Below are 25,473 nucleotides of genomic sequence, written 5' to 3'. Positions count from 1 at the left end.
GGAAAACAAAACAATTTGTTTCTTATTACAGGGAAATGTGTTTGGTTTTTTTTTTTCCCATTCAACAATTATGAGTCCCAGAGCCAGGTTTTCAAGTATTTCCTCTTGACGCAAACTATGTGACTCTGGGCAAGTCAGGGGGCAGTGAGGTTGTGCCATGGTGCAGAGCACCAGCCTTCAGGAAGATGAGTCTTCCTGAGTTCAAATCTTGCCTCAGATTCTAACTAGATGCGTGACCCTGGGCAAGTCACTTAACCTGTTGGCCTGTTTCCTCATCTATAAAATGAGCTGGAGAAGGAAATGGTAAACCACTCCAGTATCTTTGCTAAGAAAACCCCAGATGGGGTCATGGGTAGTCGGACATGACTGAAAGGACTCAACAATAACAACTGGGCAGGTTCTCTACCCCTTGATGTGGACTGTACATTGCAGAAAAGGTGCTTACCTGCTTTGGTTGAAGAAATTTCTTCATCCAATAGTTGCCTATACCAATAAAATTACAGGTCCAGTCCCTATCCTAATCTCTGTGGCAGACAGAAATTTGAAACCTAAAATGCATGAAGAGAGCTGTTAAAAATTTATAATGGTGTCTCAAAATACAACGTATAAATATAAACAAAGAATCCTGATGAATACATAGGGAGAGTGACTAAAAAGTTAAGTTTTTATCATTTAAATGTAGACAGTAAGCATGTTGTTGTTGATACTTACTGTTAACTTTTGAATAAATAATTTTAAAATAAGAAATAGCAAAGGGTATTTGAATACTGGATTTGAAGTCACAAATCTGAGTTCAAATTATGAATCTGCTATTTAATATGTGATGTTGGGCAAGCCAAATCTTTTTATTCCTTAGTATTCTAATTTGTGATAAAATAGGCCTTGATTAGATATGGGATTCTTAAAAGTCGAGTACATGGAGAAATTTCAAGGTATCCATGAACTTGAATGGGGGAAAAAAACCCAAACTTCATGTTTATTTTCACTAACCTCTGAAATGTAACATTTACTTAAGTCATTAAAGTAGGCAACAAACCACTGTAGTGTTTGACTTCACCAGACTGCCAAAGGGGTCCAGGGCACAGAAATCGTTAAAAAAAAATCCTGTATCTGATAACCTCTGACATTACTTTCAGATATAAATGCCATGAACCTGCATCTTTGATTTCTACTTCCCTCTCTGGTCACCAAATCCTGCTGATTTTTCCTTTGAGTGATCTCTGCATCCATCTCTTCCTGTCCATTCGTGTTCCCATGGCCTTTCTCACCTCATACCTGAACCTCCTAAATGGTCTCCTGCCTCTATTGCCACACATTCAGCACCCACTGCTGGAGTCCTCTTAAAATGCTACTTGAAAACAATCTTCCCCATTCCCCTGCACAAAACATTTGGTTGCCTACGTGCAGGTCTTTTTCAATGCCTTACCCCGGCACATCAGACCTTCCCACCTGCCTCTACCTTTGCTCATTCCACTTCTTTATTCCCTCTTCCCTCCAGATCCTGAAAGGACCTTAGGTCCACAAACATTATGGATGTTTATTGTACAGCACTGGGGGGAAAAAAAAAGTCCCATATTATTTGTTTGCTAGTTTAGGTTTCAGTAGTAAAAGGGAGCTTACATTACTTGTATTTTTGTGATAGCCTACCAGTACGAATGCCCTAATCAAAAGATGCATGGTAATACGCATCTGGAAAGATGATGAACCTAGTAGAAAACTTAAAAAGAATTTTAAAAATAACTTGATGCTTTAAGCCTGTGGTGCATATGTAAAACTACCTGGCTACTAGTGAGTCTAATAAATTAATAACGCAATTAAGAAAGACATAAACACCAGCATTGCATGTTTTATTCTTAGAACTTAGAAACGACATTAAACGGTGGGAAAATACATTTCAAAGCTAGTTTTCTAACCCTGGAAGTGAACAAAAGTGTTGATTCTCTGAATAACTGAAAATGGATTCACTGAACAAGATTTCACCCTCTCCCCTATATATAGTCTAAATTAAATTCATGGCACTTTCACTGATAAAGTAGGTGACATAAAAGTATATTCAGTTAACTAACCGTATTTTATCTACTCATCGCCAGTGATGTGGCAAACAAAGGGAGCATATTTTCCAAATGTGACATCATTTGTCACGAAGTGTTCAGCAGAGCTTGGGATGTGTGAAATTAACACAGAATATAGGTGCAGACACAGTTATATGTTATGGCCTAAAATCAGTTTTACTGCTTTGTTTCCCAAAAACCACTTGGTCAAAACTCATTCCAACCCAAAGTTCCTGTTAATGAATTCCCCATCATTTTGTTATGATCCCTTTTCCATTGATTTCCTAGATGACAAGATAATGGTTTGTCTGAGGCAAGTTACAAGAGTCCATCAGATTTTTTTTTCTGAAAATGCCAATTTATTGCATTTGAATGCTTCTGTCTTCCATTGTATTCTACAATCTAATACTGCACTTTTCCGAAACATTTTTTCCTATGCAGCTATTGTCTACAGTCCTCATTTTTAATTTATAAGCCAGTATTTCTAAATCATCAGGAAACTGGAATAAAGTCTGTGAAACTCCAAGCTTTTCTGGCGACAGTGTTCATTTTAAATGGCGACCTGAGTCCCAGTACCATGGGTGAAACAGCAATGTACATTTCATTTCAGAAATGTAGACTGACACCAAGAAATATAGAGATCACAATAGGTAACCTTAGAGTGTCCACTCATCCCAGCAGCTACAGAGGGTCCCTGGGTATTCGCCGTGCTGTAGATAAGAGTTATGTTGAAGGCAACCTCTTGCTTGTGTTTATCCAGACCTCCATCCATCCCCACCCCCTGAAACCAGGTATACTGTGGATCAGGGAGGAAGTAGGGAAGAATATGATTTTCATGGGTCATCTGCTCTTGATCTGGCCAGCACCTTGTCTGGGGACCCTCCTGGCATGGTGGGATGACTTCAGGGTTTGCCCACTTTCTGAGGAAGGACCTTCCTTTCCCAACAGTTTGTGTCCTGGGAAGTGCCTTGGCTCCTCCTGGGTCACCTCCAGCCCAAGACCAACTTGGGCCAACCCCTCACCCCTGGCAGAACCTGGGAAGTGTGGGGTGTGTAGTCCTTTCTAGAAACAGTCCAGGCCTTTAGAATGAACTAACCCTATTCCTAAGCTCATTTCCCCCCAGGAGGTATTCTACTAGTCTAGGGCAGCTAGGTGGCTCAGGAAGCCCTGGAGTCAGGACGACCTGAGTTCAAATCCATCCTCAGTCACTTGCTAGCTATATGACCCTGGGCAAGTCATTTAACCCTATTTGCCTCAGTTCCTCATCTGTAAAAGGAACTGGAGAAGGAAATGGAAACTAAGCCATTCTATATCCAAGTAAAATAAGGCAATCAATTTCCCTCAACTAATAATCTGAAATCATTCAGTTTAAACATTTATTAGGAATAACATTAAAATTGTTTTTCAAATGGCTTTGAAAAGTTTCACCACAATGGCAAAGAAAAAATATTTTTTAAATGTTTTCATACATTAAATTTATTATGTGTTAAATATTATAACAAAAGCTTCAATTTTACAACTGTGCCTAAAATTCCTGGCATCCCATTTGGGGCAACTATCTTGAATATCATCCTTTAAAAAGTGAGGCCTTCGTCAAGGGTTCATTATTGAATTACACCAGGATAATTCCATTCAAGGAGCCAGGCAATTGTAAACCATCTGTAAAAGAAACACTAAGTGATTTATTAGTGCCGTCAGAAGTCCCAGAGGAAACCAAAGCCTCACAGGCAGAATTTTCACACTCACATCTGCCCTTCGATGCTCCCTTCTCATCCCACCACCTTGTTTTCCCCTCATGACACATGTCAACTGGACTGGAACTGGTCTCTAACCTGTGGGTGGCCAGAGCCGAAAACAGCAGGCTAGAGACAGGAGAGTCAGGAATCAAACAGAAGTTTAATTTCAAAGCAAGGAAAACAGGTTTGCAAACCAAAGTCCTCCTGGGAAGGAGGGCTTGGTGGCTTGTAGTAGGGGGAAGGTTTTTAACCCTGAAAACTACAAAAAGGCAGGAGCCAACACAGTCATTCTTGGGTCTTGAATAAACAGTTCCCATGGCAGGCCCACACGTGCAGGCATTTTGGGACAATACAGATGCTCTTGGATCCTGTGGGAAAAGGCCCTAAATTGACTCAAGTCTTAAGGGTCATTAAACCTTGTGATCATTCAGCGGGGTACAGAACCAGAGTTAGCGTGACAGGAGCAGGAGTGCAACACCTGGTTCAGCTCACTTAGCAGTTACAAGCACAGGAATTGTTTGGTGTCAAGAGGTATGATTGATTGCTTTCTGCTGCAACATGTTGGCTGCTTCTGGCCCTCCGGTCCCTAGGAAATCGGGAAGCTCCAACAAATCTAAATAGTTAGTTATCAATTAGTATGAAAATCATAAATCCCTCAGAGAACACCTGGTGCTGATCAAAGCAATACATTTTGCCAGGGAGTGAGCACAAAGGATTGTTGTTATGCCAAGTTCAGTATACAGCCTGCTTGCTAGGCCTTAACTCTGGAAAAACAAGCTGTCCTCTGCTATCTTGACATGCTGCACTTCTAAATTTCATGTCAGGTTTTTCCTCACACATCCTTCTTCCTGAGAAACATGAGGATGTGAGGAAGCCCTATCATGCTGTGTTTTCTTTTTTACTCAACAATGTTTTAAACACCCATTTCTGATACAGCTGCTATTGCCCTGGGTGTGGCGTCTCAATGCACTTCTGCTTTAGTCTGTGTATAAGATGTCTATAGGAAACCAAGGCTGCACATTCCACATTTATCCATTATTCTATGAAACATTCTAGCTTCTAAAATACTTTTGTTTGAGGGCATTAATAATATGACCAAAAAAAGCCTAAATGCTGCTTGTTTTGGTTTTAAACAGTCAGTAGCTTTTAAAGGACATTGACCACGAGTTACTTAAGGCTGTCTCTGGAATTTATGTTTAAAAGAAATGGAACCAAGGGGATCTACCCATGATACTATTCCTTTCCATGGTGCCAAGTGACATCCTGGTAGAACAGAAAGGAGACTCTGCCATTAGGGGCAAACATTCCTGTGGCTTATATCATTAGATGCAGCAGCGACCGAGGACTCAGCTGGTGTCTGTCTGTCCCTTTGAGCTCAGAACAATGATGATGATTTTTGTATTTACCGATGAATATGACCATGAGCACAAACCTAGTACCCATTCAATGGACTAGTTCTACTAATCCCTGTCATACCAGCGTCCATACAAAGCAGCTGTCACTAAGCCCGCAGACAACTGATTTTTCCTCATGAAGTAGTAGTTGCCTTCCCAGCCCAGTTGGCCTGGCAATTCCAGTGTCATTCCGGAAGTCAATAATATAGGAAACACAAAAGAAGTACTGAAATTTCCCCAGAGGTGAAAGTCAAAAGTATCAACAGCATTTGTTATCTCCTGTCCACAGGTCTCAAAATGGAGGCCACCACATTTCACCAGGGCACATGCTTGAACATAGTACGTGCCGTGTACTGTATGAAGACCATCAAAGACCCCAAGAGCATAGAAGTCATTGGATAAAATGTGCCTCCGATAATCCAAATAACAACAGAGGGAATTGGCACAGACCTGCAAGCTGCCTTGATTTTCCCAAACAGGTAGAAGAGTGAAATTGTCATACATCATCTCAGAGTGAAATAAAGGTGGCATATTTGGGCTCCATTTTGAGGATTCACTACAGTGAGCATCCGGATCATTCTCACAGTTAGGATCTTCTGATGAGAATTTTCTGTGGGACTCATAAATTCTACTTGTGCCATTCCACAGGAGGTCTACATCTGGTGGGTTTTTAGCTATCTGGGCTACTATCAGTTTGCCTTCAGGGCTTTCCATATCATGGTACCAAAAAGACTTCCAAGGAGTATGTATGCCACTGCCTGTCATGCCCAAGGATGGGTGGTGGATATTTGCTGCCAGAACATTGACGTTGAAAGCAACTGCAAAAGCTTGTTGAATTTCAATACTTGCCAGGAGTGGGAGCTGATTCATCCACGCAGCTGGAAATACAATATGTTTTACTCCATAGTCTCTCACAAGGCTCACAGCAGGTTCAAAGAACAATATATCGAAGCAAGTAAAAATGCCAAACTTGCCAGCAAAAGGTGTATCAAAGGTGCTGTGATCAACTTCAGAAGGAGTATCAAAAGCATATTCAAAATAGAGGTTTTGCTTGCGATAGCTGGCGACAAAAGTGCCATTATCGCTGAACACAACGTTAGTATTAAACTGGTATCGTCCATCAGACGGGCATCGTGGGTCACTGGTGTTACAAGGCTGTTTGGTTCCCAGGTTAGCCACCAGGAACATCTGGCCCATGATGGCCATGCAACTCAAGCGCTGGAAGACCTAGAAAACCAAATTGGCAAATGAAAAATAAATATGAAGAATACTGGTGTCAGTTACTCATCACTAGCCTCTCATATATCAAGAAACTCATCGATGACAGTAATAATAATAGTAGCATTTATGTAGCGCTTTGACATTTGCAAGGTGCTTTACAAATATTAACCCTTACAACAACCTGGGGAAGTAGGTGCTATTATTATTCTCATTTTACAGATAAGGAAACTGAGGTAGACAGAGGTTAAGTGACTTTGATCATAGTCAAAAAGCTATGAGTCAAAAAGTGTCTGAGGCTACCTTTGAACTCAGGTCTTAAGGCCCAGCGTTCTATCCACTGTACCATCTAGCTGCCTCTCCAGGAAAAAAATCATTTTTTTACCTTTGTGGAAGTTTAAGTCAACAAAGCAAGTCATTATTGAGGGCCTACTATGTGTGAAAGGACTGTACTAGGTGACAAAGGAAACACAAAGATGAACAACATGCTATTTCTGCCTTCAAAGTGCTTAAATTTAACAGGAGAGAAGAAGAGGCATATGAGATACATATAAATAAACATAAAAATACCAAGGGGCAATGGATAGAGCGCTGGAGCTGGAGTCAGGAAGATCTGAATTCAGATCTGGTCTCAGACATTTACTAGCAGTGTGACCCTGGGCAAGTCACTTCACCCTGTTTGCCTCAGTTTCCTCACCTGTAAAATGGGGACATATTGGAGAAGAAAATGGCGAACCACTCAAGTATCTTTGCCAATGAGCATGTGTCATGCACTGTGCCAAACACTTTACAAATATTTTATTTGAGCCTCACAACAACCCTGTGAGGTAGGTGTTATTGTGATCTTATTTTATAGTTGAGGAAACTGAGGCAGACAGAGGTTAAGTGACTTGCCCAGGGTCACACAGATAGCAAGTGTCTGAGGCTGGATTTGAACTTAGGTCTTCCTGACTCCAGGTCCAGTGCTCCATCCATTGAACCATGCCTTTTATAGGGGGTGAAATTTGGAGGGAGCTAGAGTTTCCAAGAGGCTGGAGTTAGAGGTTAGAACATTCCAGGCACTGGGGACAGCCGGTAAAAAGGTACAAAAAAACGGGAGATGAAATATTGTTCCAGAGTTGTTCCCAATGCACACGGAATAGCAAATAAGCCAGTTTGGGTGGACTATAAGATATATGAAGGGGAGAAATACACAATCAGTCAGGAAAGAGAGGCTGGAAACATAGTGTGCAGGGCTTTAAATGCCGAACAGAAGAGCCTCTATATAATTCTAGAGGCTGAAACATTTTGAGCAGGAGAGTGACGGGATCAGACCCATATTTTAGGACTATCAAATTGGCAGCTGTGTGGAAGATGGGATGTATAGGGAAGAAACTAGATGTAGAATCAGTTTGGAGGCTATTGCATTAGGCCAGGTGAGAAGTGATAAGAGTCTATCCATTTTTAAGACATATGTATAAAATGCTTTGAAAGTCCAAAGGCAGACAGGGTAGAACCATTTTTCATTGAGAGTTCATGATATGGTCTGTCAGGAATACTATTTCCTTTTCCATCCTTACAAGATGGGTAAAATTTCAAGTGGCAGGTATAGGGGTGGAGGCATTGCATTCCAGACATACAGAATTACAGAGACTAGGAGATGGGAAAGCACAGGATGTCCTAAGGGATAAACAAGCAGAGCATTGGACACATGAAGAGAGAAACAGAAACCAAAATTTGAAAGGTTGGAACAGACTACAGGGTCTTTGAATACCAAGTTAAAGAGTTTGAACTTAGGGAGTAAGCAGTAGAAAGCCTTAGAAAGTTTTTAGTAGGAAAATGACAGGATGGGACCCATACGTGGCTGAAACTAAGCTGACATCAATGTGCAGGAGAGATTTTACTAGAGGGGAGGAGATGGGTTAAAGAAGCACCCTGCATAGTGGGAGGAGAGCCAACCTTGAAGACCTTGGTTCCAGTCCCATCTCTGACACACATTGGCTGCGTGTCCATCAAAGAAATCACTTTACCCCTTGATGCAATTCTCGAGGCTGTAAGTTACAGAGAAGGTGCCAGCATCATTTGGTACAGGGCATTACCTCACTTGGGAGTTTCCTACACCAAGGAACTCGCACATCCAGCTCCTACCCCCTACCACAGCAGTTTAAGGAACAGGTAATGAGAGCTTATTGACTGACTGACTCAAGAGTGATGTCTGTAATAAAGTAGAAAAAACAGGAGAAAGGAGGGGATGGAGGTAAGAGAAATTCCAGATGTAAAATCAACAGGACTTGATAACTAGTTGAATTTAAATGAAGAAAGATGGCATGGGGCAGTATCTCGCAAGAGAAACTTTTGTCCCCTCAAAATTCTTACAACTTATTTCTATAAAATAAAATGTAATTGGCCTGAAGTTCACACATCATGATGCTGTGTATTTTTACGCTAAGAGATCTTTGATCTCACCAGTGGGCTCACCCCCAACCAGAGAAGAGCACAAGCCATCGTGCCCTACCGTGGGAGCAGCTGGGGCCAAAGTTACCTTATCTAGGTTATCTCTGGTTATGAGTTCTGAACTTTGCCAGGCTGGCCACATACAAGAATCGCTCTTCCACGCTCTACTCCTGAGCTTGGTAGCAGCAGCCAGAACTTGTTCTCTGCTGTCTTCAAGAGAAGAGGGTCACCTCCATGCGCAGATAAGGCATCAGAGGGGACTTTGGAGGAGAAATAATAATGGTCCATAGTGTATGAAGGCTAAAACACCTGCTGAATAAATTTAATTCTCCTCTGCTGCCACCTTATCCTCAGTCAGTTAAAAAGCATGTAGTAGGAAGCACTTAAAAGGTGCTAGGCCCTGAGCTAAGCACTGGGGGTACGAAGAAAGGCAAAAACCAGTGCCTGCCCTCAAGGAGCTCCCAGTCTAATGGGTAGACAGACATGTAAAGAAACAGGTGCATACAGAATGGAAGGAAGGCTCAAGGTGAAGAGGCTGGAAATGGCCTGCGCAAGATGCCACTGGAAAGAATAACAGGATGCCAAGAGGTGGAGGGCAGGAGGCTGAGCAGTCTAAGCAGAGGGGACATTGGGAGGTGGACCATGGGGCAGACCACAGTACAGAGAGGAGAGTAAAGTATAAGAAAACTGGGAAAGGGGGTGGTGGGCCAGACTGCAAAAAGCCTTCCTTCAGGGCCAAAGAATTTCATATTTATTCCTGGAGGTAATAGGAAGCCAGTGGGGCTTACTGAGAAGAGTCACGTGGTCAGACCCACAACTTTAGCGAAATCACTTTGGCAGCTACATGGAGAATAGATCGGAAAGTGGAGAGACTCAAGGCAGAGGTACCAGTTAGAACTCTGTCTTTTTGGCTTTATGTTAGCACAGTGCCTGACACAGAGTAGGGGCTTAATAAATGCTCTGTCTCCCTATCTATCTTTCTTTTTCTTTCTATATCTATCTGTTTGTCTGTCTGTCTAGTGATTTGGGACAAGTGCCTCAGCATCTCTGAGATTGTTTCTTCATCTGTAAAATGGGGATGATACTACACGTACCCACCTCCCCGGGTTGCTGTGAGGATGAATGTCCATAAGACACTCTGCATACCACAGAAGTCCTACATAGATGGTGGCTGTCATTATGACCCTACTCAGCGCTCCACAGCAGGACTGTGGCAAGAATCTCTTCACAGGTCCTCCCATCCTTGCTCTTTACCTGTCCCAATCCTTCCTTTACACCACTGCCCCTTGTCAGGAATGTTGTAGGTCTCAGATTCCTTTCCAGCTCAGGATTGGACTAAATGACTTGGGGATTTCCTTTCAACTTTGATTCTGAAATAGCTTTAAAAAAAAAAACTGCTGGAATCCCCCCTGGGGGGGAAGCACTTATGCACTTATCACGTGACATTGCATACTACAGTTATTGATTGTATCATTTCACCTTGTGGGATGGTAAACTCTGATGGCAAAGACTTTATCTTAGTTCAGTAACATATCTCCTACAACATCTAGCCCTGTGCCATATACTTTATAAACATCTACTGAATGAATGAATAAATTATCACCATCAGTAATCCTCCCAGTTAATTAAGGAGGATTTATTGCATGCCTAATACTGCATCAGGAACAATAAAGGATTCCAGTAACGTGTTTTGTATCTTAAGGAATGAGGAAAATATCAGTAAATGGAAATTTAAGAAAAAAAAAAGATTTCCTGGATTTTTACTTATTTCGTGATATAGGTGAGTAATCTTCAGAATGCCCCCAAAACTTCTTACGGAGTTTCCAGAATTTCTCTTAGAGCCTAAGTAAGAGCATTCTGTTCTTGTTTCTTATCCCACAGTTGAACTAAGTTCTATCCCCTTTGCTTTTAGAAGAGGCAAAGCTGCAGCACCCACCTCCGTGTCACTGAACTTATGTGGTTCCAGGCACGGGTTCCACTTCCCAGACTGGAGAGATGGAACAAAGTCCAGAAATGGATAAATGGAATCTCTGGTGAAATTGAATCCATGAATCCCATCTTCTGGAAAGACAATAATCTGCACACCCTGCCAATTAGAATGTCAAAACACAATCTGTGGTTAGAGAAAAGGCCCAAATGATGCTTTTAATTGTCATATGAGGAACAAAGCGTTTACAAGCAAGTAATGCCTATGAATGGCACCTCCCTAACTGGGGATTGCAGAGTTCTCTTAAGAACACAGACCAACCCAGAAGCCCTTCCCCAAATTATCAGACACACAAGTCCCTGGTTAAGAAGGCCTGGGACTCAACGGTGGTGCCTATGCTAACAGAGATCTGGCAACCTTCAAACATCAGCGTCTCCATCTCACGTTCACTTAAATGACTCCGTATTTCAACTCCTGATTATTGGTACCAACATGGGGTGGAGGGAGAGAGGGGCACAAAGTCAAAAACAATCTAGAACAGCAGATAAGTGAGAAGGCATTTCAGTTTGAAGTGGATTATTATTTTTTTATGGCAAAATAACCCACCAAATTATGTTTTGCTCAGGTTAATATTAAAATGAGCTTGCATTTTCTAAGCACAGAGTGAGAAATTGAATAGAGAACCAAGTCAACAAGTGTCTATTAAGCACCTATTAAGTACTAAAGCTCTTGGAAAATAAATACAGACAAAAATCAGCCTCAGCTCTCCTAGAGCTCAGGATCCTTCCTGTTGGAAAGCCAGGATTAAACATTAACCAGGTACAACAAAGTGTCTCTTGCAAAGGGAATCAAGAATTCCCCAGTAGAGGAGCCAAACTATGGCAGCCAGCACTGAAGATGCTCCCTCCCATGAATCGTTTTAATCCCTTTGTTTTTTGGCCTTTGGGTAAAGATATAAATAGATGGCCCAATGTAGTAGATTACAAAGGCTGACATTTTACATGAAGCTTCAAGGTTTTGCAAAGTGCTTTTTAAAAAACATGATCTCAGCTGCTTCTCACAGCAGCCCTTTGGGCTGAGTGCTGTCATTGTCATTTTGCAGAGGAGGGAGCTTCAGTGACTCTCCTGGGATCATACAAATGCTGGGGAAACAAGGTTCAGACCAAGGCCCTGAACCCTTCCCACTAAACCATTGTCCCTCCCGAACATCCTTCTTGAGTCCTTGAATTCAGGCAGATGCTGTGCAGCCCCTGGGTTATTACGTAGGCTGCTTCTGGGGTATTGGAGAAGGTCTCCTCGGTATTCTGGCTCTGGAGGCTGTCCGTGGAAGAAAAATTACACCTGGGCCTGCCGCTGTCTAAGCCTCCTCAATGCCTGGCTCTCCGATGCAGCTAACTTCACCTCAAGGGCTCTCAACCAGTCAACTGCTAGGTTTGAGAAATTCATAACCAGATTTAAAGCCTTTCATTTTTCTTTAAATATGTCTCCTTACAAGACTTATCCTTGTGGTAACATTTGACAAACAAAACAGAACAATTTCCTTTTCTGTGCCCCAAGTGAGTAGATTTCTTTTGTTGTCCATCCTCCTCGGAAATGAGCCATGAGCAAAGTTGGCCCAGATTGTCCCTTTTGTAAATTCGAGCTCAGGGTTGCCTCGGTTTGTTCTGTGAACTGCCTGAGGACTGAGATTATTCATTTTCTTTTAAATATGGTGTCCAGAATTTTGTGTGTAATAATCTGAAGGCCACAAGCTGGCTGTGAATGATTACCTTCCAATTGAATTTTGGAATGCCTCAAGACATAATGAAGATGACATGAATAATTTGGCTAATTTGACTTAAAAGGTTGGTTTGGTTCATCTGGTTAAGAGGCAGTGTGGCCTAGTTGATGGAGATGGAGTCAGAAGACACTGGTTTGAATCTCAGTCCAGATACTTAATTGCCAAGTGATCTCAGCCTCAACTCCCTGGGTTATATATGGAAGACGGGAATGCTTGCTTGCAAAGGATCAGGTCATCCAACCTCCAGCTAGATCAAGGCCAGTTGTTGTCAGGCCTAGGAGCCCTTGAGGACGCCGCAGTGACCCCCGCCACAAAAGCAGCACGTTTCCATGTGCTCCGTGGCCGGCAGACTACCACTGGACAAATGTTTTCTCACCTCCTTTGCCGCAGCCACTATCTGCTCTTCATACAGATCTAGGTTCTGGTTCATTAGTCTCAATGCTGACTCTCGATCTGTAAGGGCTGTAGAGTCCGGACTCAGTATTGACCGATGTTCATAGACAGCAGCTACAAAATGTCCTTCAGTATGGCCTTCCAAGGAGATAACTTGATGGCACAAGAGGAGAAGACCGAGTTTATAGCTGGCTTCAAGCATAATGTGGGCAATAAATCTGGAACATAACAGACAAGGGGAAGACTGTTGAATGAAGAATCATGCCAGGAATTTAACATTTGCAGCTGTGATTTATTAATCCTGACAATTAAATCCAGACACCCAACTAAACTAGGACTGAAAGAGTTTGTTTCATGTCCCTAATAAAAGGGCATGTGTTTCTCCTTAAACACGTCCCAATCTAAGTTTCAAATGGCACACCACACTAATTTCCCAGCCATTTCCAAAAGAGGCCCAATGTTGGCAACAGTTTTCTTACTCAATTTTCAACAAAACCTCACTGTCATTATTTACTTCTCTTGCTCCATAGTTAACTTATAATTAATAACATTGATTATAATTGACATAATTCAGTTTCTACTATAGCTCATCCATCTGCACTGGCCAAAATCTATAAAATGACCAGAGTTATAAAAACCACAATTATAAATAGAAATGAATTACAGATTTTCCCTTGCATTTCTCTTAGTAAGTAATGAATTTAAAAGCTAAATCTCATTTCCTTTAGTATGTAGGTTTTTTAATACAATACTGAAAAAAATACTGACCAACTCAGATGAGGGTTATTGCTGTCATTTATAAGTAGGCAAAAAGAAAAAAAAAAATGTTTCCCATGAAAACACTGCTTTTTCTCCCTGCCTTTAGGAATTATCAAATTTAACTTCAGTGTATTTTACTCCAAGAAGCAAGTTGCGTTGTAGATAATGGGCTGCTTTTAGCATCAGGAATCAATTAACCAACAAGCATTTATTAACTGCCTCCTATGGGCCAGGAACAGTGCTGGACGTTGGGGATAAAAAGACAGATCTGAGAATCCCGGACCTCAAGGAACTTATCTCAGGTAACTTGTCTCAGGTAAGACTACACAGACCTTTTGGGGTAGCTGGGTGGTACAGCGGGATAGAGCACCAGCCCTGAAGTCAGGAGGACCTGAGTTCAAATCTGGTCTCAGACCAAACACTTAACACTTATTAGCTGTGTGACGTTGGGCAAGTCACTTAACCCCAACTGCCTAAAAATTAAAAAAAAATTTTTTTTTTTAAAAAAGACTACACAGACCTGTGGGGGGGAAGGGGGAGGGGTGGGTATAAAAGGAGAGAGGGGGATTCAGGTGGGAAGAGCAGCAGGGGCATCAGAAATGTCTCCTACGGAAGGTGAAGCTTGGGCAGGGAGCGAAGGTCTCTCTGATGAGGCAGCAGAGACAGAGGACAGTGACAGGTAATAGGCTGGCAAGGCAGATGGCCATGATAGGCCCAGGGCATTCAAGGTCAAAGGGAGCTTAGGGCTTCGACTGCCAAACAGAGGACCTGATGTTTGATCTAGAAGTAAGTAGGAGTCACCAGAGTTTACTGATAACGATGATCGCACGTACGCTGTGGGGCTACCACAAGTCAGCAGCGTGAAGGGGAAAACACTGAAGGCAGCAAGGCCAGCAAGGAGACTGTTTCAATGGGGGAGGGAAGCGCCTACTGTGTGTCCCTTTGATCCTTATACTAACCCTGTGAGGTCAGAGGTCGGTGGTCAGCACCATTCAGCAGCGTCTGGATAACGCAGGGTTGGGTTTTTGGCGAGGCTTCAAGGGTGAAAGGAGAAGGCCAAGGGATTTCGAGGAGAGGACAATGGAGAACTGACTGATTAATTAAAAAGTGGAGAATGGGAAAGGAAAGTGAGGCCAAAGCAGGGGTAAGGGTCTCTGAGAGGCCTGGGCAGGGGAGAATGCGTAGGGACAGACGGAGGGACTCTAGGCTGGTCACCTAAATCAGGGATCAATGCTCCGGGCAGCTCTCCAGGACTGTCACTGAAGGATTGCTGATCTGAACCAGTGGAGGGAGTTTCCACATCCGAAGTTCCCGACCCACAAGGAATCGCTGTCACAGACTTTTGTCTCCATTCACATAAGGCTAAACATCCCCACAAGTTCTTGCGTGTAGCCCGGCTGGATAAGAATCCCTTTAACATGTTTTAGATTGAACACTGGTGTGATATAGTTGATGGCAATTAAGCCTCAGAGACGAGAAAACCTGGGTTCAAGGTCAGGCAAGTCATGGAACCTCTCAGGTTCTAGACTACTCTCTAAGACTATCAGTTTCAGGGAAGGTGCCAGCTTGTATTGGTAGAGGGAATTACTTTGCCTTATACTTAGATTATTTTCATTATAAAACCAAACTCCGGCGGGACAAATTTCTTTTTTTTTTCTTGGCAAAGGTCTCAGGAAATAAACAAGTCTAACACTTTACAGCAATAGAATCTGTACCAAGCATACATGTTCAGAATTGAACATTTCTCAGAATGAGGCCCTTCTCTCCTCATCTCAATTCATCACTCATCTCTCTGAGGCATTTTTGGCCACCTAATAAATATAACATCAGAATGTTGATTCCCAAGATTGGTTGGCATCCTACTTGGGGATTGCGGAACAACATTGAGGGGATGAACAAGGAGTCTTTCAGTGACCGATCACGAGTTGTAGGAGGAAACAAAGTAGAATTGATAAACTTTCTTTTATCTGAATTAAGCTAGAGGACAAACCCAGAATGTTAAAGGACATCTTTTACACATTTTTCCTATTACAATAATTCTACCTCCATGACTGATTATAACAAGGAGCATCTTTTAAGAAGCATTCATAATACTCAAAGATGCCAGGAAAAGGATCTTATTTTTAGAGCTGAGAAAACTGAGGTTTTGGGCAAAGGTAGTTAAATGGCTTCCCAGAAGGCCGAGGTGAAGCCAGAAACTTCCCAGGCTCTCACAAGGGGTTTTGCAATACAGCCTTTTTCTACAGTAGATTATATGCAATACATTTGTATGTTGTTTGTTTTGATCTTAAGGGTCACTTGCAATTTGGCCAAAGAAGGACCCAGCTAAACTAGCCAGTGTTAGGCTGCTGATAGTCAAGGTTTGATGTTGGAACAAAATGAAACATTTGAAGGTCATTTAATAGTTAGCAAAAGGAAGTTTACTTAGCCACGGCAGAGGAAGGATATTCAACAAAGCTTGGGAAGATGCAGGGAGGAATCTTACCTTACCTCCACCAGGAAGTCTGGTCAGCCTGAAGGGATGTGGAGAGTCGAAGGGCAAGAGGACAAGTTTGAAGGGCCTAGACTCCACCTAGATGGGTCTTTTATGCCATTAGGTAACCAGGAAGTCAATGGAGACTCTTCTGGAACCTTGGCCCCCAGGTCCTTCAAGTTTCAAAGGCAGCTTTGTCACTTTTCAGGAAAAAAAAAAACAAAAAACTAGTCTAACTCCAGTAAAGGGAAGAAAGAGGAAAATTTTTAGATAAGGGATAAGGATCCTATCACACTAAGAAAACCATTTTGTTTCACAACCTTTTCATTTTTGGTTGAGTGCATATCATGGATTTTTTTTTTTATTAAAAAGTTAGATGGAGAGTGGGCTGTTAATCATTTACATACCTTGGAATGGCTCCCCTCTACAAAGAAAACTAGAAAAGCTTAGTGAGGGCTACCAAATTCATCAGCAATTTGTCACATACTCTGGTATATCTTATATCACCACAGTCGAAAGTTGGTAAGTCCACAGAGGGTAGACTCTTTCATTTGTCTTTGAATCCCCAACCCCTACGGTGCCTTGCACATAGCAGATATATCTTAAATGTCTGTGGAACTGAACTGAATTAAGGAGTATTGAGCATTCATGCAGGAAAGGATACAACCATAAGGAAGTAAGAGAAAATGAATACAAGTCCATATTTGGACTTGAAGAAAAACACCAGGAAAATGTGTTTGTGATAAGGTCGACTTTCTCCCTATATAGATAAGTTGTCCCATGGGACAATGTCATGTGTTAATAGGTTATAAAGGACATCAAAAATGGCAGGTGCTATGGGCAAAGGTCAAGATTTAAGCTGCCAACTTGGAGGAGTCAAAGGTGATACTGGAGGCGGGTGCTAGGCGGCCATCAGAGTGACAACCGACAGACCAGAGGCAGAGGAATCATGGGAGTCCCAAGAGTGAGATGTCAAGCTACTCCAAGTGAGAGACAGCTCCTACCACTCCTGTGCAGGAGCCTAGTGAATCATCCTTAAAGTGAAGGTCTTAGCTACCAAAACGACATCAAGAAGGAGCTTGGTAAGAGTTGGTGCATTTCCAAAAGTAGAGCTCACTGTTTTCTTGGAAATGCAGCCTTTCAGCCCAAGAAGACTAATTTATATATTTCTACTTCATAATGAAAAGCATTCACTTGGCACTAATCACTATAATAATGCTTTTTCTCTATATGGAAGCTGAATCAATGTCCAGAGAGGAAAAATGGGTTTTTTTTTCTTTACTTGGCAAAAAATTCATCTTGACTAGGCAGCATAAACCATCCTCCTCCTCATCCATGCTGTCATTCTTTGCAAAAGCATCTTATGCCATAAAATGTAAAGACAGACACACACATTTTTGAAATTTATAAATAACTCAGCTGTCTTCCTTTTCTGATCTTATTTTAAGTGAAGGATTCTATCAACCTGAACCTGCCTCTATCTTTCCCTTATTTCCAAGAATAAGGAAGGAGGATGAAAAATACAGCAGAGGAAATGTCATACCAAGTAGATCAAGGCTTGGGGGATTTGCAATGTTACCAAGAACTTGGGTCATATTTTTTATGTATATCTTACAGAAAAATAAGTTTTTTTTATAAAATCAATTTTTATATCCAAGTATAGCCTCAATAGAGGCTAATGAATTTTATTTCTTTCACTAGGAAAATATGGGAGAAGATAATATATAGCTTTGCCTGTTTATATTAACCAAAATTTAGAAGGAAATAAAAGGAAAATAGATTTTCTTATTTTTTTAAAAAATGTATAATTATTTATTGATCATTTTCTAGTTCATCAGAATGTCAAATCAAATGCCAGTTGTAACAGGCTACAGGATTCATCAGTGCTGCTCCTGAAAAAGATACTTCTCAATAGTTCTAGAAGGTTTTCACCTTCCAGTTTGATAGCTTCCATGGAGGTACGTCTATCAGTAAGATCTCTGACGGCTCATTTCAGTCAAGTGTACACATTCTGAATGGCAAATGGTGATATCAAAACTGAAGAGCTCAGAAAGCATCAATGAATAAATTAACTACTAAAATCATGTTACCACATTAATAATACATATGTATATATACATACACATATATAAATTCATAAGCTTTGTACTCATTTAAAAAAATTCAACTGCAAAAAAATCTAATTATCAGTCTTAAAATAGGGAATGATAAATAATGTAAGGTTTTACATTGTCTTCCTTTGATAATAGCCATATTTCTACTCAACATTAGCTAGAAAAGCCGATATCTGAGTTCACTCTCATTGATTTAAGGAACTTAGAACTAAAACTTAAATCAAATACCTGATGCTGAGGGCCAGGATTAAATACAAAATGCTCTATTTGGCATTCAAAGCCCTTCTTATCCTAGCCCCCTCCCTACCCTTCCTGGCTGTTTCAGGTACAAGACACTCCACCTCTTGGCTCCGGGCGTTTTCTCTGGCCACCCCAAGCCTGGAATGCTCCTCCTCTTCATCTCTACCTACTGACCTCCCTAGCTTCCTTCAAGTCCCAATTAAAATCTACCAGAAGCCTTTCCTAACCCCTCTTAATTCCAGTGTGTTATCATTAGTCTATTAATTATTTCCTGTTTATCTTGTTTGTACATATTTGTTTGCTTCTTGCCTCCCCTCTTAGACTGTGAGCTCCTTGAGGGCAGGGACTGTCTTTTGCCTCTTTTTGCATCCCCAGTGCTTAGCACAAGGCCTGGCACATAGTAGGCACTTAATAAATGTGTACTGACTGAATGACTGACCAATTATGCATATATAATTAAGGTAAAAAATACTTCCACATGAAACACTGGGTAACCTTTCTTTCCTTGCTCCATCCCAAATGACTACCAGAGTTCTCCATTTCATGTTGTGTGTATGAACCTATTATTACACTATGGACAACCATCCTACTGTCTTTGCTCTTCATTCGGTCACTGGTACTTGGAAAACTCCAGCCAAGCTTAAGCTCTTTATCGCCACCGTATGGAGAAGCTTAGTATTGCCAATTTAGATGACGGGACATTGTTAGTGAGATACAGACAGCACAGGGATGCTTAAGCAATTATCGAGGCAGAGTTTTTTCTCCCACTCCTCCTTTGCATCCCCATAACCCCAATTACATCCTGAAAACCCAGGGAGCATTTTCTAAAATGGACTGTCCTAAGTGATCTCTGTCTTTCTTACTTTCCCCTAGCCATCTTCCTGTTTAATTTACATCCTCCATCCTGAGGTTGTGAATTTGATCCTTGTGAAACAGGAGAAGTCTTGAGATGCTTATGTTGTCTACAGGAGTCAGTGGACATCCTGGGAGTCAAGAGGGTCACCAGACACCAAATGTGCCACACTGCAGATGGGATTGTGGAAGACTTACGGCCAGGACACCAAGAAAGATGGAAGAAAAATGAGTCCTTGCCTCAAAGAGCTCCCAGTCTGCTGGGAGAGAAGCCTAAGTAAAGGGGGACAGCTGGGGTTGCTAAGGCCCAACATTTGATGCCCCTTACCCCGGAGAAAGGGTGCTTGCAGGAATCCACCAAGATTCCTCGGCTCCTCTAAGGCTCCTAATTAATCCATAAATATTTATATACATCAATAAATATTTAACCTGTGCTAATTATGTGTAAAAAGTACAATGAATGACATAATCCCTACTGGCAAGAAGCTTGCTGGCCACAAGAACATCTATAAGTGTAGAGATCGTTAATATAAAGAGAACAAATGCAAAATAGACAAATACAAGGTGGTTTGGGAGGGAGGGTGTTACCTGCCTGGGGAGTCAGGAAAGGCTTCATTTAGAAGAGACGCTTAAGCTGCATCTTGAAGGGAGTTGTTTTATGAGGCGGAGGTGAGGAAGGGAGTAAGGAAAGGGGTGAGGAAGGGGGTGAGGAAGGAGGTGAGGAAAGGGGTAGGAAGGAGGCGAGGAAGGGGGTGAGGAAGGGGAGCATCCCTGGCATATGAGACAGGATGATGGGAAGGAGCATGATGCCTTCCACAAAAAGAATGATGTTTTGACGAATGGGTGAGTTTGTGGGGAAAGATGCATTTGAAATGTCTAGAATATTTAGTCTGAAATGTGCAGCAGGCAATTGGTGAGGGGAGACCAAGCTTAGGGAAGAGACTGGGGCCAGAAATAGAGATCTGGGAATCACGGGCACAGGAAAGAGAGCTGATAAGGTCAGAGGGGAAAGAGGCAGAAATGAGCCTTGGGGCACACCCACTGTTAGGAGGTGCCATGGTTCACCAGCCAGCTGGAGCAGGAGTCTGGTTAAAGATCCAAAAAAGGAGCTTGAGAAAGAGTGGACGTGTCTGAGAGGGCAGAGTCACAAAATCCCTAAGAGGAGAATGAATCTGGGGGATGGAGTGGTCAATAGCCGTGGAATACAGCAGGTGGACTGAGGAGGGTGAGGACTGCTGACGGCCTCATCAGATCTGAAGATCAGGAAGTCTTTGGTCGCCTGATGATCAGAAGCCATACTGCAAAGGGTTAAGAAGTGAGTTGAGTGGAAGCAGCAGGTGTAGACAGCTTTTCCTAGGAGTCTGGCTGAAAAAGGGAGGAGAGGTGTAGGATGAGAGCTTGATGGACTGGGAGGCTATAGTGAAGGTTTTTTTTTCTCTCTTGAACATGGTTAAAGGCAAAAGGGAAGAAACCAGTAGTTAGGGAACAACTAATTTTCCCTCTACCCTCCGATTGTTAATGCCGGGGTTGTCTGTATCACCCAAGCTGACTCCAAGACTTAGGTCTGCACCCCCTTTGTTCTTTCCCTTCATCTGATTTCTGTAAGGTCACTTACAAGGGCATTTGGTATAAAGACTTTAATCCGAGTGGAGGCAATCATTCAGAGCAAATTAATATTCTCTGGCCTATGCAAGTACACAAAGAGATAAAGTAGGTGGAGACTGGGAGACCAAAATCCAGACAGCTTGGAAAGTAAAGTGTGTGAAGAGGAGTCATCCGGAATGAGAAGGGAAAGGTCAGTTGAGACCTGGTCCCCCTGAGAAGTCTGTGTTTTATCCTAAAAGCAACAGGGAGTCACAGAAGGTTGTTGAGCTGGGCAGTGAGCTAAGCAGATTTACGCAGAAGGAAGATTATTTTGGCAGCTGTGTGAAGGATGAATTAGAGAAAAAAAAGCCTGGATATGGGGAGGTCAGGTTTGAGACCAATAGTAGTAGTAGTAGTAGCAGTAGCAGCAGCAGCAGCAGTAGTAGTAGTTAACATTTATATAACACCTACTATGTGCCAGGCACTCTGCTAAGTACTTTACACAGATTGTCTCATTTGATCAATTGATTTGAGATTATTACACTAATCTTAACAGAGTGGAGATAAAAGCCTGATGGTGTTGGTATAAATGGAGAGAAATAGGGGTACAATCAGGCTTTGGAAACCAGAGAGTCAGGAAGAATAAAGAGGCTGAGATTCTAAGAGTGGGTGGCCGGGATCAGCAGAAACACAGAAGTTGGCATTATTTCTGTACAGAGAAGGGCAAGTCTAGGGGGTTAGATAACGTGGTAGGCATCGAACATGGAGAATTTGAGGTGATACTGGGACATACTGTAGAGAGCTGTCCAGGGGGAACTCAGATAGGAGAAGTAGGTACAGGGCAGAGATTTGGGCAATATTATCTTGTGTGTCTTACTGTAGCCTTGCAGGTGAATATAAACGTGTGGTCGCACATCCGTCTGAGATGCAGCTGAGTGGTACAATGGATAGAATGCTGGGCCTGGAATCAGGAAAACCTAAGTACAAACCCTGCCGCAGCCACTGAATAGCTCTGTGACTCTGCACAAATCACTTAACATCTGTTTGCCTCAGTTTTCTTATCTGTAAAATGGGGGTAATAATAGCACCCACCTCCCAGTTGTTGTTGTGAGGACCAAAAGAAATAATAATTGTAAAGTACTTAGTACAGGGCCTGGCACATAGTAGGTGCTACATAAATGTTAGTTATTGTTGTTGTTGTTGCTATCATTATTATTATTATTATTATTATCATTATTAGACAGCAGTTGAACTCAGGTCTAGCCGACTTCAAGTTAAGGAGCTATCCACTCTACCAAAGACGTCACACACATGGACCACGATGCTTCCAAACCAGATTAAAATGTAGTAGCTCTTTTCTGGTCTTAATGTATGAACAAAAAGAGAACTACAGAAACGTGTGGTTTTCTAAGCCAATGCGCTTAGACCCCCCACTGGGGTCCTTATGTACTGTTTGCTGGCCCCCGTTTCTATCTGAGGTTGGCACCACTGTCCTACACAACACGAATTTCACACCAAAAATTCATGCTCCCCTCAGTCCCTGAAATTTTCTTCAATCCTTTAAAGATCTTTTCCGACGAAGCACCATATATATCAGATGTGACCAGGTGCTATTCGGTAGTTTTCAGTGTTGGAATTAAGAGTGGCCTCAATAATCCTACTGGTTTTTAAAATTAGTTATGGAAGTAGAGTTTGACATAATCTTGATTATCTAGCTCCACCAGCTCGCTTTGAGACCTTACCCAAGGTCACACAGAAAATAAATGGAAGAACCCGTATAAAAACAGAGTTCTGTCTCCTCGCACCCTGATGCCATGTAGCCCCTCAAGTCACCCTAGGTCTTCTAGGCCACTTGAAAGCTCTGCTCTCCAAAGAACAGTGAGGTGTAGACGCTCTCTAAAGAGGCAGAGGATTTCGTTCCTATGATTCTTTGAGTAGCTAAGAATTCCTAGTGTGCCAGTCACCACCACAATGGCAGGTCATGGGGGTCCACCAAGGGAGGCCAAGGCTGGAGACCTCTTGAGCAGCAGTGGGGATCCACCCTAAGCTCCAAGTTAATACGACAGTCCCAGGTTACCTAATGAGGAGCAAGCGTGGGAAATGGAGCAAGTCAAAGGTCATGTGTCAATCCGAGTGCAACGAGGCCCCAAGTGGACCTCTGACATTCTAAATGAAGTGATGAAATCTTTTAAAAAACTAAACTAAACTAAGGGCCGCTAGGTGGCACCATCGTGCACTGAGAGCCAGGCCTGGAGTCAGGAAGACTCATCTTGCCGAGTTCAAATGTGGCCTCAGACACTTTCTAGCTGTGTGACCCTGGGCAAGTCACTTCACCCTCTTTGCCTCAGTTTCCTCATCTGTAAAACGAGCTGGGGAAGGAAGTGGCAAACCACTCCAGTATCTCTGCCAAGAAAAGCCCATGACAGTACTGCGTGCTATGGGCCAGGGGGTCACAAAGAGTCGGACACAACTGAAGGACTGACCTGCAGCAGACTAACCTAAAATAGTTTCTGCTCTCCGGAAGGTATTTCTGGTTTCTCTGCACTCTTTCCAGAGAGGAGGCACAGAACTTAAATTCAAATAAATTCTCATCAGATATTCCCTACCTACCACATTCTGGTGAATGAACTAAATGAATGCTGTAGTCTGAGAGGAGAAGACTTTCATAATTTAGAATGGAAACATAAAGCACTCTAGAACCTACCCCAAAAGAAGTAAGAAAGAAATGATGGTAATGTTCTTTGCAAAATCCTTAAATAATTAGGAAATATTCCTTTAGGCTCCTGTAATGATGTAATATCACAATACCAATGATTAATCAATAAACAACCATTTATTAAGGGTTTACTATGGGCCAAGGAGGGTGCTAAGCGCTGGGGATACCCAGGGAAAAATCAAACCCACTGTATGAAATGAGTAAAACTCGGCTGCTCTTATCTCAGGCCAACAAGAGAACTCTGGACAGTTCTGTTGAATCGTTAGTGGAATGCCCCACCAAAAAGTGAACTCTGCCCCACGAGCTGAAGGCTGTTTTAAGGTCAGAGATTGTGGAAATAAACACAGCCCTGTTCTTCTTCTAAAGAACTCGTTGCTGGGGGATCCCACCCAAGCTGCGGAGAATCAATTCCCTGGGACGCCAAGCCTTGGGCTAGGCACTTTCCAACTCTGTGTTCCCACTTCCACTGGAATTTCTGTTGCAGGTCGTAACTACAAGTCACTACCTGTGTGATCCTGGGTAACTTATGCTCTCTGGGCATCCGTTTCCCCATCTGTGAAATTCGTGTTTCATAAGTGCTTGTTGGTTTGACAGTTATTAATCTAAAATGGAAAACCTTCTGAGCCTGGCCCCTTCCCGCACCTGATGCCTCTCCCAGCCACTCTGTGACCCTCAGGGGGATCCATCTGCCGGCTGGCCCCTGGGCCTGGAATTCCCTCAGGAACCCAGCCCCCAGCCCCTGAATGCTGCTGCCTTCCCTCGGCTGATTCTCTCCTATCTATCTCTCCCATAGCTCGTCTACACCCGGCTGTGTGCAGATTGTCTCCCTCACCAGACTGGGAGCACCGTGAGAGCTGGAACTGACTTTTGTCTTTCTTTGAAACTCCAGCGCTGAGCACATAGTAAGCACTTAATAAATGCTTATTGATCTGACTGTGATTTTGCAGTCAGGATAAGCAGAGGTTTCCTCACAAGTAAAATACGTGCTAGGCCAGCGCCAGGCCTAGAGTCAGGAAGATCTGAGCTCAAATCCAGACCAGACACCAGCTGTGTGACCCTGGGCAAGTCACTTTACCTTGTTTACCTCATTTTCTTCATCTGTAAAATGAGCTGGAGAAGGAAATGGCAAACCCCTCCAGTATCTCTGCCAAGAAAACCCCAAATGGGGTCATGAAGAGTCAGACACGACTGAAAATGACTGAAGAACAACAACAAAAAGGGTGCTAATAAGGACATCTGCCTCCCAGGGTTGTCACGGAGATCAAATGAAATCATGCTGTGGAAAGTGCTTTGCAAACTTAGGTGCTACATAAATGCTAGTTGCTGGTGTTATTACTATAATAACTGGGTGAAGGGGCAGAGGCGCTGGAGTCAGGAGGATCCAAGTTCAGATCTGGCCTCAGACACTTGAGACTTACTAGTTGTGTGACCCTGGGCAAGTCACTTAACCCCATTGCCTCAAAAAAAAAAAAAACCAAAAAACTGGGTGAAAAAGTTTTTTCATAAATTAGCACAGCGCATGGTACACAGTAAGTACTATATAAATACTAGCTATTGTCAGCATTATTATTGTTATTATTACTATTATTATTATAACTAGGTGAACTACAGCGTCTTCATAAATTAGCACGGCACCTGGTACAGAGTAAGCACTATATAACCCTGGCTAGTGGTTATTATTATAACTAGGTGAACCAGTTTTCACAAATGAGCACAGTGCCTGGTGCACAGTCAGCACTACATAAATGCTAGTTATTATTGCTATCATTATTATTATAGCACAGTGCCTGGTACACAGTCAGC

The 25,473-nt window shown here is 42.5% G+C and overlaps 1 protein-coding gene across 4 annotated transcripts in view; it reads right to left on the bottom strand.

Annotated features, from left to right (window-relative positions):
- Positions 1 to 3,928: 3,928 nt before the first annotated feature.
- Positions 3,929 to 25,473, bottom strand: part of BTD (biotinidase) — a 22,399-nt gene continuing 854 nt past the window's right edge. For 2 of the 4 annotated variants that reach the window (XM_027872155.1, XM_027872158.1), the window contains exons 2-4: positions 12,916 to 13,150; positions 10,769 to 10,918; positions 3,929 to 6,408 (exon numbers count right to left, since the gene is read on the bottom strand). In XM_027872155.1, the coding sequence (XP_027727956.1) occupies positions 5,248 to 6,408; positions 10,769 to 10,918; positions 12,916 to 13,150 (1,546 nt within the window). In that variant the 3' untranslated portion in view covers positions 3,929 to 5,247. Of the gene's footprint in view, positions 6,409 to 10,768; positions 10,919 to 12,915; positions 13,151 to 16,176; positions 16,365 to 25,473 lie in introns of all 4 variants that reach the window. The other 2 variants (XM_027872156.1, XM_027872157.1) reach the window with 2 other exon arrangements.

Source organism: Vombatus ursinus, unplaced genomic scaffold (assembly GCF_900497805.2).
Source record: "Vombatus ursinus unplaced genomic scaffold, bare-nosed wombat genome assembly UNPS02014799.1, whole genome shotgun sequence".
In the NCBI taxonomy this organism is placed as follows: Eukaryota; Metazoa; Chordata; class Mammalia; order Diprotodontia; family Vombatidae; genus Vombatus; species Vombatus ursinus.
The sequence above is the reverse complement of the archived record's forward strand: the minus strand, read 5'-3'. Positions and strand labels throughout refer to the sequence as shown.